Source organism: Oncorhynchus masou, chromosome 9 (assembly GCF_036934945.1).
Source record: "Oncorhynchus masou masou isolate Uvic2021 chromosome 9, UVic_Omas_1.1, whole genome shotgun sequence".
NCBI classification, from domain to species: domain Eukaryota; kingdom Metazoa; phylum Chordata; class Actinopteri; order Salmoniformes; family Salmonidae; genus Oncorhynchus; species Oncorhynchus masou.
This window is the reverse complement of record NC_088220.1, coordinates 13,219,884-13,232,480: the sequence shown is the minus strand read 5'-3', so window position 1 is coordinate 13,232,480 and position 12,597 is coordinate 13,219,884. Positions and strand designations below refer to the sequence as shown.

Genomic DNA, 12,597 nt, shown 5'->3' with positions numbered 1-12,597 from the left:
TTCAGAACAACATTCTACTGCAAACTGAATGAAAATATCATTTCCCCCTCCAGAAATGAGCCCAATAACATATAGGTCCATATGATCAGGCAGGTTAGATCACACACTGTAAAGTGTAAACATAAGGCTATAATGTTGCTAGTTAGAAACATGTTGATGACTTGATTCCCCCCCCCCCCACACAAAAAAAAAGTTCCACTCAGTCAACCAAGGATCCTGTACGGTGAATATAATGTAGGCCTAGTTACACTGACACTCAGTCAGCCAAGGATCCTATACGGTGAATATAATGTAGGCCTAGTTACACTGACACTCAGTCAGCCAAGGATCCTATACTGTGAATATAATGTAGGCCTAGTTACACTGACACTCAGTCAGCCAAGGATCCTATACTGTGAATATAATGTAGGCCTAGTTACACTGACACTCAGTCAACCAAGGATCCTGTACGGTGAATATAATGTAGGCCTAGTTACACTGACACTCAGTCAGCCAAGGATCCTATACTGTGAATATAATGTAGGCCTAGTTACACTGACACTCAGTCAACCAAGGATCCTATACTGTGAATATAATGTAGGCCTAGTTACACTGACACTCAGTCAGCCAAGGATCCTGTACGGTGAATATAATGTAGGCCTAGTTACACTGACACTCAGTCAGCCAAGGATCCTGTACGGTGAATATAATGTAGGCCTAGTTACACTGACACTCAGTCAACCAAGGATCCTATACGGTGAATATAATGTAGGCCTAGTTACACTGACACTCAGTCAACCAAGGATCCTATACTGTGAATATAATGTAGGCCTAGTTACACGGGCCCGTGTTACATTTAGCCCCAGTCATCTCTATGCATTCAACGCCATTGGCGAGCGTTAACTCACATGGAACAATACCACGGCTAAACACCACTGCTAAACACCACTGCTAAACACCACTGTTGTACACTCTGGTTCTAAAATGGTGCAGTTTAGGCCTACTTATTTCTTGGATTTGAGAATTAAGTATAAGCCTGTTAACTCTGGAGAGCTCAGTTATCCTCCACTTTTAACAGTGGCCATCAAATGATTTCAGATATGTGTTTTCCTCTGGACTGCATGAAGAATGTTGTACAATGACTGATGCATATCTCTCTCCCTTTCTCTTGCGATTTGAATGCGCCTCGAGCAATATTCTTTTCTCTCATAGAATGCGACAGGTTGAACAATTTAATAAGTCAACTATTCTACTATGGAGTTGTCTGATTTTGCTGTTGTTTACTCGTGTTTTTGGCTGTGGAAAATTAAATGGGGACAACAATTTTTCATTAGATAATTCAAATAACTAAAGGTACCGGGTCTCAGCTCCGTCTGGCTCTCATTTGGATCGTAGGTGCTGGGTCTCGTACCCATCACTGCCTGGTAGAACTAAGAACAGATATAGCCCTTGGTTCACTCCAGACCTGACTGCCCTTGACCAGCACAAAAACATCCTGTGGCGTTCTGCATTAGCATCGAATAGCCCCGGCGATATGCAACTTTTCAGGGAAGTCAGGAACCAATATACACAGTCAGTTAGGAAAGCAAGGACTAGCTTTTTCAAACCGAAATTTGTCCCCTTTAGCAATAATTGCAAAACGTTTTGGGACACTGTAAAGTCCATGGAGAATAATAGCACCTCCTCCCAGCTGCCCACTGCACTGAGGCTAGGAAACACTGTCACCCCCGATAAATCTATGATCATCGAGAATTTCAATAAGCAACAGCTATGCACCCCGCAGCAACTTGCCCCCCCCTCACCCAAATCCAGATAGCAGATGTTCTGAAAGAGCTGCAAAATCTGGACCCCTACAAATCAGCCGGGCAAGACAATCTGGACCCCTACAAATCAGCCGGGCAAGACAATCTGGACCCCTACAAATCAGCCGGGCAAGACAATCTGGACCCCTACAAATCAGCCGGGCTAGACAATCTGGACCCCTACAAATCAGCCGGGCTAGACAATCTGGACCCCTACAAAGCTGGGCTAGACAATCTGGACCCTCTCTTTCAAAAATTATCTCCCGCAATCGTTGCAACCCATATTACTAGCCTGTTCAACCTCTCTTTCGTATCGTCCGAGATCCCTAAAGATTGGAAAGCTGCCGTGGTCATCCCCCACTTCAAAGGGGGAGACACTCTAGACTCAAACTGTTATAGACGTATATCCATCCTGCCCGGCCTTTCTAAAGTCTTCCAAAGCCAAGTTAACAAACAGATCACTGACCATTTTGAATCCCACCGTACCTTCTCCGCTATGCAATATGGTACCTCTCAGATAGAGTTCAGTGTGTCAAATCGGAGGGCCGGTTGTCTGGACCTCTGTCAGTCTCTATGGGGGTGCCACAGGGTTCAATTCTCGGGCCGACTCTTTTCTCTGTATATATCAATGATGTCGCTCTTGCTGCTGGTGATTCTCTGATCCACCTCTACACAGATGACACCATTCTGTATACATCTGGCCCTTCTTTGGACACTGTGTTAACAAACCTCCAAATGAGCTTCAATGCCATACAACTCTCCTTCCGTGGCCTCCAACTGCTCTTAAATGCTAGTAAAACGAAATGCATGCTCTTTAACCAATCTCTGCCCGCACCAACCCGCCCGTCGAGCATCACTACTCTGGACGGTTCTGACTTAGAATATGTGGACAACTACAAATACCTAGGTGTCTGGTTAGACTGTAAACTCTCCTTCCAAACTCACATTAAGCATCTCCAATCCAAAATTAAATCTAGAATCAGCTTCCTTTTTCGCAACAAAGCCTCCTTCACTCATGCTGCCAAACATACCCTGGTATGCCAAACCCACTGGCTCCAGGTCATCTTTAAGTCTTTGCTAGGTAAAGCCCCGCCTTATCTCAGCTCACTGGTCACCATAGCAACACCCAGCTGTAGCACGCACTCCTGCAGGTATATTTCACTGGTCATCCCCAAAGCCAACACTTCCTTTGACTACCTTTTCTTCCAGTTCTCTGCTGCCAATGGCTGGAACGTATTGTAAAAATCACTGAAGCTGGAGACTTATATCTCACTCAATAACTTTAAGCATCAAGCTGTCAGAGCAGCTTACCAAGCACTGCACCTGTACACAGCCCATCTGTAAATAGCCCACCCAACTACCTCATCCCCATATTGTTATTATTTTGCTCTTTTGCTCCCCAGTATCTCTACTTCCACATCATCATCTGCACATCTGTCACTCCAGTGTTATTGCTAAATTGTCATTATTTCACCACTAAGGCATTTTTATTGCCTTACCTCCCTAATCTTACTACATTTGCACACACTGTATATAGATTTTTCTCTTGTGTTATTGACTGTGTGTTTGTTTATGTGTAACTCTGTGTTGTTGTTTTTGTCACACTGCTTTTCTTTATCTTGGTAAATGAGAACTTGTTCTCAACTTGCCTACCTGGTTAATTAAAGTTTAAATAAAACATGTCAAATTGTCTGTGTGTGTGTGTGTTTGTGCAGTACTACAAGTCTCTAAGTATTCGTGTGGCAGTGATCGGTCTGGAGGTGTGGTCTGATCAGGACAGGATCAGTGTGTCTGGTAACCCCTACAGTACCCTGGGAGCGTTCCTGGCTTGGAGACGCAAACAGCTACACACACTACCTAACGACAACGCTCAACTCATCACGTTAGTGTGACACACACACACACACACACACTACCTAACGACAACGCTCAACTCATCCCGTTAGTGTGACACACACACACACACACACTACCTAACGACAATGCTCAACTCATCCCGTTAGTGTGACACACACACACACACTACCTAACGACAACGCTCAACTCATCACGTTAGTGTGACACACACACACTACCTAACGACAACGCTCAACTCATCACGTTAGTGTGACACACACACACTACCTAACGACAACGCTCAACTCATCACGTTAGTGTGACACACACACACACACTACCTAACGACAACGCTCAACTCATCACGTTAGTGTGACGCACACACACTACCTAACGACAACGCTCAACTCATCACGTTAGTGTGACACACACTCCTTACTGTACTCTAGATCTCTTTAATCCATCCATCCTCAATCCAGCTCTCTTTCCTTCCATTAAAACCATTCAGTGGAACTACAAAGCTGTGTTATTTTGTTTCCACAGGGGCGTGGCATTTCAGGGCACCACCATTGGGCTGGCCCCTCTCAGAGCCATGTGCTCAGAGTACCAGTCAGGGGGAATCAACTCAGTAAGACTACAACAGAACTCTGTCGTTTGAGATTTGACCATAGCCAATAGCAGCCCAGTAAAGCTTTCTCTAAAGTTGTCATGAAGTTGTGATGTATTTGTAATAGCACACATAGATCTAGAACCAAGCTAACATGAGATGTATGTCCCTTTGACTTTCAATACGGGAATCCACCTCTACCCCCCTACAGGACCACTCTGACAGTGCTGTGGGCGTGGCAGCGACCATGGCCCACGAGATGGGGCATAACTTTGGCATGAGCCATGACAGCCCTGGGTGCTGCCAGGCCAAGTCTGATGATGGAGGCTGCATCATGGCTGCTGCCACTGGGTGAGAGAATCTGTCTATGTTGAAAATATCTTTCATATTAAAGAGATTTTATCTTAATGAGAATAAACCTGTATAAATAAAGGTTAAATAATGATATAATGATTGATCCTGCTTTGTAAAAGAAATTCCCGGGACACATTCAGCTGAGCAAAATGTAGTGGATTATTAATGTCTGTATAGAAATATGTAACTTAGAACAGAATTTCCTCTCTGACATGTAGAGTAGAAGGAATAATGTAAAGTCTAGTGATGGCATTTCTATCTGCGTTGCGTTGCACCTTACTGAATACACCCCTGGTGTGTGTGTCACAGCCACCCGTTCCCGCGTGTGTTTAATGGCTGTAACCAGCGGGAGCTGAGCAGGTATCTGAGCTCCGGAGGGGGGAAGTGTCTGTTCAACCTCCCCAACACCAGAGCCATGTACGGGGGCAGCGCTGTGGGAACGGGTACCTGGAGGATGGAGAGGAGTGTGACTGTGGAGATGAGAAGGTGAGGGGGAGAAGTGTGTGTGTGTCAGTAATGGTCAGTGCCGCCATTGACATGGCCTTACTTCTATTACAGCATGTTAGATGACTGTCATTCATTTTTCATTCACCCTGTTCAATATAACATTGAGGTTTAGACTACTACATGATATTCACATTTTCCCTAAATCAGTCATGAGGTTGCTAAAACCTAGCCTATGAATGAAAGTTTACACTTAGGTTGAGAGAAAGACAATGAAATGACAGACAATGACACATTCAATACTGCCTTGCACACTCTTAATTGCATGTAGCTTATGGTGTAATCCTTAGTCCAACAGTTGCAAATGAGAGTTTCTATTTGACAAATTCAGGTATTTTTTAGTTCCGTTTCGTTTGCTTCCGTTTAAGAAACATTTGTCAACAGAATCTGCGGAATGAACACAACAGTGATCAGCATAAAAACAGTTCACTTTCATAGCCACGTTGTATTCCTTCTCGCCTCTATGCACTCTCATCCTCTCACCGTTTCCCTTTGTTTGTGGGCTTCAATGAACAACACATCAGCTCGATGTGACCAGGCAAAAAAACCTTTCCATGCCAAACCATGTCATAACCGCTACACACAGCCTACATCGTTGTCCCCATATTAGCTAAAGTAACATCCTAGTCAAGATAGCTAATATAACTAATTCATTGGTAAACCGGCTACAATCATGCAGTAACGTTACAGTGTACAGTCAGTAAGCAGTTACATCTGTGGGCCACAATGGCAATAAATGAATAAAACCAAAAGCTTACCTTGAATTGGAAGAGTTCCAGTGTTGTGTTGGATAGTCATAGCCAGCTAGCTAACATAGCATCCCTCTGTTTGAGTAACTAAACTAGCCAGCTGCATTTTCTAGCTAAATAAGTGAATAAATGAATAAGTGTGTTTTAATCAATTTTAATCAATTATTTATATAGTTTTATCTAAAAACGGTAACTTTTTCAATGTTTTACAATTTAAAAAAAGAAGATATTCACTGAGGAGGATGGTCCTCCCCTTCTCCATCTGCAGAGCCTCCACTGGTGTGTGTGTGTGCGTGTACGTGTGTGTGTGTGTGTGTGTGAGTGTGTGTGTGAGTGTGTGTGTGTGTGTGTGTGTGTGTGTGTGTGTGTGTGTGTGTGTGTGTGTGTGTGTGTGTGTGTGTGTGTGTGTGTGTGTGTGTGTGTGTGTGTATACTGATTATTCATCCTCTCTCTGCAGGAGTGTTCCAGTCCCTGCTGTAATGCCAACAACTGTACTCTCAAGGCTGGAGCAGAATGTGCCCACGGAGTCTGCTGTCACAACTGTAAGGTACTGTACACTGTCCTCTCTTTCTATCTTTCTCTCTCCCTCTTGCTCTCTTTCTCTCGCTCTCTTTCTCTCGCTCTCTTTCTATCTTTATCTCGCTCTCTTTCTATCTTTCTCTCTTTCTTGTTGTCTGCTCTCTCTCTTTCTCCCACCCTCTCTCTCTCTTTCCCCCACCCTCTCCCTCTCTTTCCCCCACCCTCTCCCTCTCTTTCCCCCACCCTCTCTCTCTCTCTTTCCCCCACCCTCTCTCTCTCTTTCCCCACCCTCTCTCTCTCTCTTTCCCCACCCTCTCTCTCTCTTTCCCCCACCCTCTCCCTCTCTTTCCCCCACCCTCTCCCTCTCTTTCCCCCACCCTCTCTCTCTTTCCCCCACCCTCTCCCTCTCTTTCCCCCCACACTCTCTCTCTCTTTCCCCCACCCTCTCCCTCTCTTTCCCCCACCCTCTCCTCTCTTTCCCCCACCCTCTCTCTCTCTCTTCCCCCACCCTCTCTCTCTCTCTTTCCCCCACCCTCTCCCTCTCTTTCCCCCACCCCTCTCTCTCTCTTTCCCCCACCCTCTCCCTCTCTTTCTTTCCCCACCCTCTCTCTTTCCCCCACCCTCTCTCTCTCTTTCCCCCACCCTCTCCCTCTCTTTCCCCCACCCTCTCTCTCTCTTTCCCCCACCCTCTCTCTCTTTCCCCACCCTCTCTCTCTCTCTTTCCCCCACCCCTCCCTCTCTTTCCCCCACCCTCTCTCTCTCTTTCCCCCACCCTCTCTCTTTCCCCCACCCTCTCTCTCCTCTCTCTTTCCCCCACCCTCTCCCTCTCATTCCCCCACCCTCTCTCTCTCTTTCCCCCACCCTCTCTCTCTTTCCCCCACCCTTTCCCTTTCCCCCACCCTCTCTCTCTCTTTCCCCCACCCTCTCTCTCTCTGTCTTTCCCCCACCCTCTCTCTCTCTCCTCTCTCTCTCTCGCTCTCTCTAGTTGAAGAGTTGAGGTGTGTTGGATCATTTAATAGTCCTCCTTCTCTCTCTCTCTCTCTCTCTCTCTCTCTCTCTCTCTCTCTTTATCTCTCTCTCTAGTTGAAGAGTCCAGGTGTGTTGTGTCGTACTCCAACGGGGTCATGTGACCTACCCGAGTACTGTGATGGGAAGGCAGAGTCTTGTCCTGCTAACTTATACCTGGTGGATGGTACTTCCTGTGATGGGGGGCGGGCCTACTGCTACACCGGCATGTGTCTCACCCTGGAGCAGCAGTGTCAATCACTCTGGGGGCGGGGTTGGTACCTATCAATCATTCTGGGGCGGAGTTAGTAGGCATGTTATTGCATGCTGTTATAAAGTAATGGATTGCTTTTATAGCACTTTTCAATGTAATGCTCCCCTATTGAAATCCATTGTCTGGTCTGCGGCTTCGACAATATTGCTCACACCTATCTGGGTCCTTGGCTCCAAGGGAGAAGGATTAGGGCTTGTTACTGGACTGGGCTCTGTTCGCTGTTATTTCTGTTTTCACTATCAGACATCTTCACAGGACAGGCTTTACCTGACCACAGGAACATTTTTGTGCTTGCAGGAGGTCATATAACACTGTGTGTGTTCGGTCCTCTCTAGATGGCCGTCCTGCTCTAGACCTGTGCTTTAAGAAGGTGAACGAGGCAGGGGACACCTTTGGGAACTGTGGCAAAGACCTGTTGGGGAAATACAAAGGATGCAGGGACAGGTGAGGGGTCACACAGTCACCACCAAATGTGTGATCCTTTGTATAGAAGTTTCTCTTCCTTCAACTACCATTTAACATTTCTTTCACACCTACTAAACAATCCCTTCATGTCTGAATCGATGTGCCCGTTCTGTTGCTTTAGGGATGCTAGATGTGGTAAGATCCAGTGTGTGAGTTCAGCCTCCAAGCCCCTGGAGACTAACGCTGTTCCCATTGACACCACGGTCCGGGTGGGAAGCAAGAAGGTCCTCTGTAGGGGGACACATGTTTACCGACCAGGCCAGGGGGACGAAGAACAGGGGGACACACTCGACCCAGGACTGGTCATGACCGGGACCAAGTGTGGAGAGGACTCGGTGAGGAGGGGAGAGGAGGAGTGGGGGTAGTGTGTGTGGAGGGTGTGGTGTGGTTTGTGTGTGTGTGTGTGTGTGTGTGTGTGTGTGTGTGTGTGTGTGTGTGTGTGTGTGTGTGTGTGTGTGTGTGTGTGTGTGTGTGTGTGTGTGTGTGTGTGTGTGTGTGTGTGTGTGTGTGTGTGTGTGTGTGTGTGTGTGTGTGTGTGTGTGTGTGTGTGTGTGTGTGAGCGCTGTGTATCTTTTAGTCTATGAGCTCTCTGTTGTGGAAGGATGCCATTTACTGGACTATCTACTTATGATAATGACTCTCTCTTTCTCGCTCACTCGCTCTCTTGCTCTCTTATCCCTCTCCTCTCTCTCTCTCTCTCTTTCTCGCTCACTCGCTCTCTCTCTCTCGCTCTCTCATCCCTCTCCTTTCTCTCTCTCTCTTTCTCACTCACTCGCTCTCTCTCTCACTCTCTCATCCCTCTCATTTCTCTCTGATCCCCCTCTCTCTCTCTCTCTCTTTCTCGCTCACTCGCTCTCCCTCGCCCTCTCTCTCATCCCTCTTTCTCGCTCACTCTCTGTAACAGATCTGTTTCGGTGGAGAGTGTCGCAACGCGTCTTTCCTGAGGGCGGATGAGTGCAATGCCAAGTGCCATGGCCATGGGGTATGGGAGGGGCTGGGTGTGTGATAGGGGAAGGGTATGGGAGGGGCTGGGTGTGTGATAGGAGAAGGGTATGGGAGGGGCTGGGTGTGTGATAGGGGAAGGGTATGGGAGTGATGTTGGAGGGGTAGGTAGGTGTATGGGCTACTGCAGAATAAGGGAAGGTGCTGGGTCTGAGGTTGTGGACTCAAAGGTTTAATAAAGCTGTTATAACACAGGTTGTCAGTGTTGAAACCGTCTCTCTCTCTCTCTCTCTCTCTCTCTCTCTCTCTCTCTCTCTCTCTCCCTCTCTCTCTCTCTAGCTGTGTAACAACAACCACCACTGCCATTGTGACTCAGGCTGGGCTCCTCCCCTGTGTGACCAGGAGGGGACAGGAGGGAGTGTCGACAGTGGACCTGTCATCAACCACAGTATGTTATCAACCAACCAGTCACTCAAATAATGATTCAGTCAGTCTAATAACTGATTAAATCTAATAACTGATTAAATCTAATAACTGATTAAATCTAATAACTGATTAAATCTAATAACTGATGTGGTGTTGAAAAAGACTACTAGGTTAGACCACATATATTTGATTGTTGGTTTTCAAGTCATATCTTCCAGGTTAATGTTTGATCTGACATTTGTTGTTGATGTTGTTTGTGTTTCTAGGCAGTCTACTTCCTGTCCTGTTGCTCCTCCCCATGGTACTCTTTGTCCTATTGGCTGCTGTGGGACTGTGGTGCTGCTCCAGCCATAAACTACATAAAAACCTTCCTCTGAAGACCTCGGTCCCACCACCCAAGACAATGTGTGTAGCTCAGTATTTCAGTTGTTTTTACATCTTTTACTCTTTGAATTTATCTTATTTTATTAAAGGAAAATATGCACCATAGACATTTCACAGTAATCAACATCTCAGATTTAACTTCTAGAATGAAAAACACTGTGTTTGACTCCTTAGTTGCCCAGTCAGTTGGCCGGTCCCTGCTGAAGCCAAACATCTACAAGCCAACAGTCATGCCAACAGTCACCTTGACAACAGCCATGCCAACGGCCATGCCAACCCTGCCTTCCTACTGAAGAGACAGGGCTCAGACAGACTGGTGAGGGGATCTGTTCATTCACCTTACACCACAGTACATTCTATGTACAGTAAAGTCAATGCTAAAAATCTTACTCTTGACAGGTAAATAACAAAATAATAATTAAAAAACTGTTCTGACAGTAGTGCTGTGAGTGCTTGTGTTTGTCCGCCACAGAGTCAGTCCAGTCCTCGTCCCAGCCCCTCCACCAGAACCAGGCACGCTATCTTCCGTCCGACTGTGAAACCCCCTCCTATACCTTCTTACGCAACCCAGCAGAGACAGGCTCAACCCCAGCTCCAGCCTCAATCCCAGCTCCAGCCTCAACCCCAGCTCCAGCCTCAATCCCAGCCCCAGTCTCAACCCCAGCTCCAGCCTCAATCCCAGCTCCAGCCTCAACCTCAGCCCCAGTCTCAATCCCAGCCCCAGTCTCAACCTCAGCTCCAGCCTCAATCCCAGCCCCAGTCTCAACCTCAGCCCCAGTCTCAACCTCAGCCCCAGCCTCAATCCCAGCCCCAGACTCAACCGCAGCCCCAGCCTCAACCCTCCCTCCACCCCAAGCCCCAACCCTCTCTCCAACCCCTGCCACAGCTCAAGCATAAACCTCCCATCCCCAGCTACCTAGCCCAGCAGAAAGGACCCCTTCCTCCAGCCATCCTGCCCCCCAAGCCCCACTCAACACCTCACACACACAGACCTGACCCTCCCAACAGACCCCCACCCCCCTGCCCGCTCACCAAACCCCAAATACCGTCAGACGTGTTACAGAGAGGAAAGTCAAATCTGGCACCACCTGGTGGACATAAGAAACCCAGCAGGTAAGAACAGAATATACTGCAGCGCAGAACCTCAAGAACATCACAAAGTGTTTGCTACGCTATGTCCCAAATGGCACCCTTTGTCCTATAAAGTGCACGAGTTTTGACTCATCTGTTCTGTTCTAGATTCCAAAGCAACAGAAACATTCATTACAAAAATATCTGTTATTTTCACTCAATTTCACGATGTTCCACTTTCTTTTCTAGATCCCAAAACAACATCTCAGAGAGGAGACGAGGACCAACACTGGACAACGGAGCTCAGTGAGATGAGACATCTAACTGGAAATCTCTTCTCTCTCTGTGAGCTGCGTCTTTTCTCAAGGTTGTCCAAAGAGGAACATCGCCGTCAGCCTTTATGAAGAAAATGCCACTGTAGGAAAGGAGAGAGGCGGGCCACGGCTGGACACACAGGGACTCAGTCCAAAATGGCACCCTAAAAGTAGTGCACGATATTGGAAATAGGGTTCCGTTTCAGATCTGTCCAGGGATGCCATTACTGTAGAATTATACTCATGCTAACCTGGTAGCCTCTGTTTGCCAGTCTCAGTATTTGTATTTCATTCCAACAACAAAGACAAAGGAGTTGCCTGATGAACACACATCTCTGGCTACTAGGCTGCCAGGCTATGTCTTGCCTTACCACTTGAAACCAGGCGTCCTGTATACTTGTAATATTTAAGAATGGACTTTATCGACTGATGTAGTTCTTGTAGATGGTACCTTATAACATGGGTTAACAGTACCATGTGTTGATATGCTGTTTCAGGTCTATTTATTTGCAACGCTTCAGAGCAAAGAGACTCGTGTTTAAAGTGGATGTACTGTACATTGTTTCTACAAGAGCACGAGTCTTAAGGGAACATCTTATGTTAAGAAAACGCCATGTATTGAATGATGCTTAATGCTTCTAGTATGTGAATAAACGATAGACTGGAATTATAAGGACACAAACATGCATGTTATTATTGCTACATGTGTATGCCGAAGATGAAGGACATCTCAAATGTAGCAATAACTATTTGAAAATGACATTTGTTATGACTGTTTTTTAAATGTATTTCCTGTATATTGCACTGTTCTTGTTGTGTTGGGTTCTAAATTCAGGTTTTCTGACTGAATTGGATGAATGGATATTTGGACACCTGGAAGGTTTTTGTTCCTGTATAACCACAAACAGTATGTTATCTTTTGAAATGTGATGCACGGGACAGCAGAGTCAACACAATTATAGTCAGGTCCATAAAATGAATTTATATAAAATAATCTGTTTTTCCTTGATTGTTGAAATTCACCATCCACCATGAGACCTATGCAAACAGTGTGCCTTCAGTTTGATTTTAAATAAAGTGTTTAGAAACAGGACTACGTCGTTCAGTTTGATTTTAAATAAAGAGCTTAGAAAATAATTCCGATGTACAATATCTCTACATGTTGCCTTTTCCACTTGATGAGAGACGACGCATAACAAAATAGAGATGCAACATGCAACTATCTCAAAGAATACTGAGTCACAGTTCACATAAGGAAATCAGTCCATTTAAATAAATAAATTAGGCCCTAATTTATGAATTTCACATGACTGGAAAAACAGATATGCATCTCTTGGTCATAGATACCTTTAAAAAAAGTAGGGGC

General features: G+C 46.1%; 1 protein-coding gene across 1 annotated transcript in view; it reads left to right on the top strand.

Moving 5' to 3' along the window:
- Window positions 1–12,324, top strand: part of LOC135545540 (disintegrin and metalloproteinase domain-containing protein 19-like) — a 56,522-nt gene extending 44,198 nt beyond the window's left edge. Inside the window, 15 exon segments of the mRNA XM_064973209.1 lie at window positions 3,497–3,663; window positions 4,161–4,245; window positions 4,436–4,575; window positions 4,888–5,003; window positions 5,006–5,064; window positions 6,289–6,378; window positions 7,434–7,629; window positions 7,965–8,073; window positions 8,216–8,429; window positions 8,999–9,076; window positions 9,376–9,484; window positions 9,729–9,867; window positions 10,021–10,162; window positions 10,319–10,959; window positions 11,167–12,324. Of these exon segments, the coding sequence (XP_064829281.1) occupies window positions 3,497–3,663; window positions 4,161–4,245; window positions 4,436–4,575; window positions 4,888–5,003; window positions 5,006–5,064; window positions 6,289–6,378; window positions 7,434–7,629; window positions 7,965–8,073; window positions 8,216–8,429; window positions 8,999–9,076; window positions 9,376–9,484; window positions 9,729–9,867; window positions 10,021–10,162; window positions 10,319–10,959; window positions 11,167–11,227 (2,346 nt within the window). The 3' untranslated portion in view covers window positions 11,228–12,324.
- The last annotated feature ends 273 nt before the right edge of the window (window positions 12,325–12,597 follow it).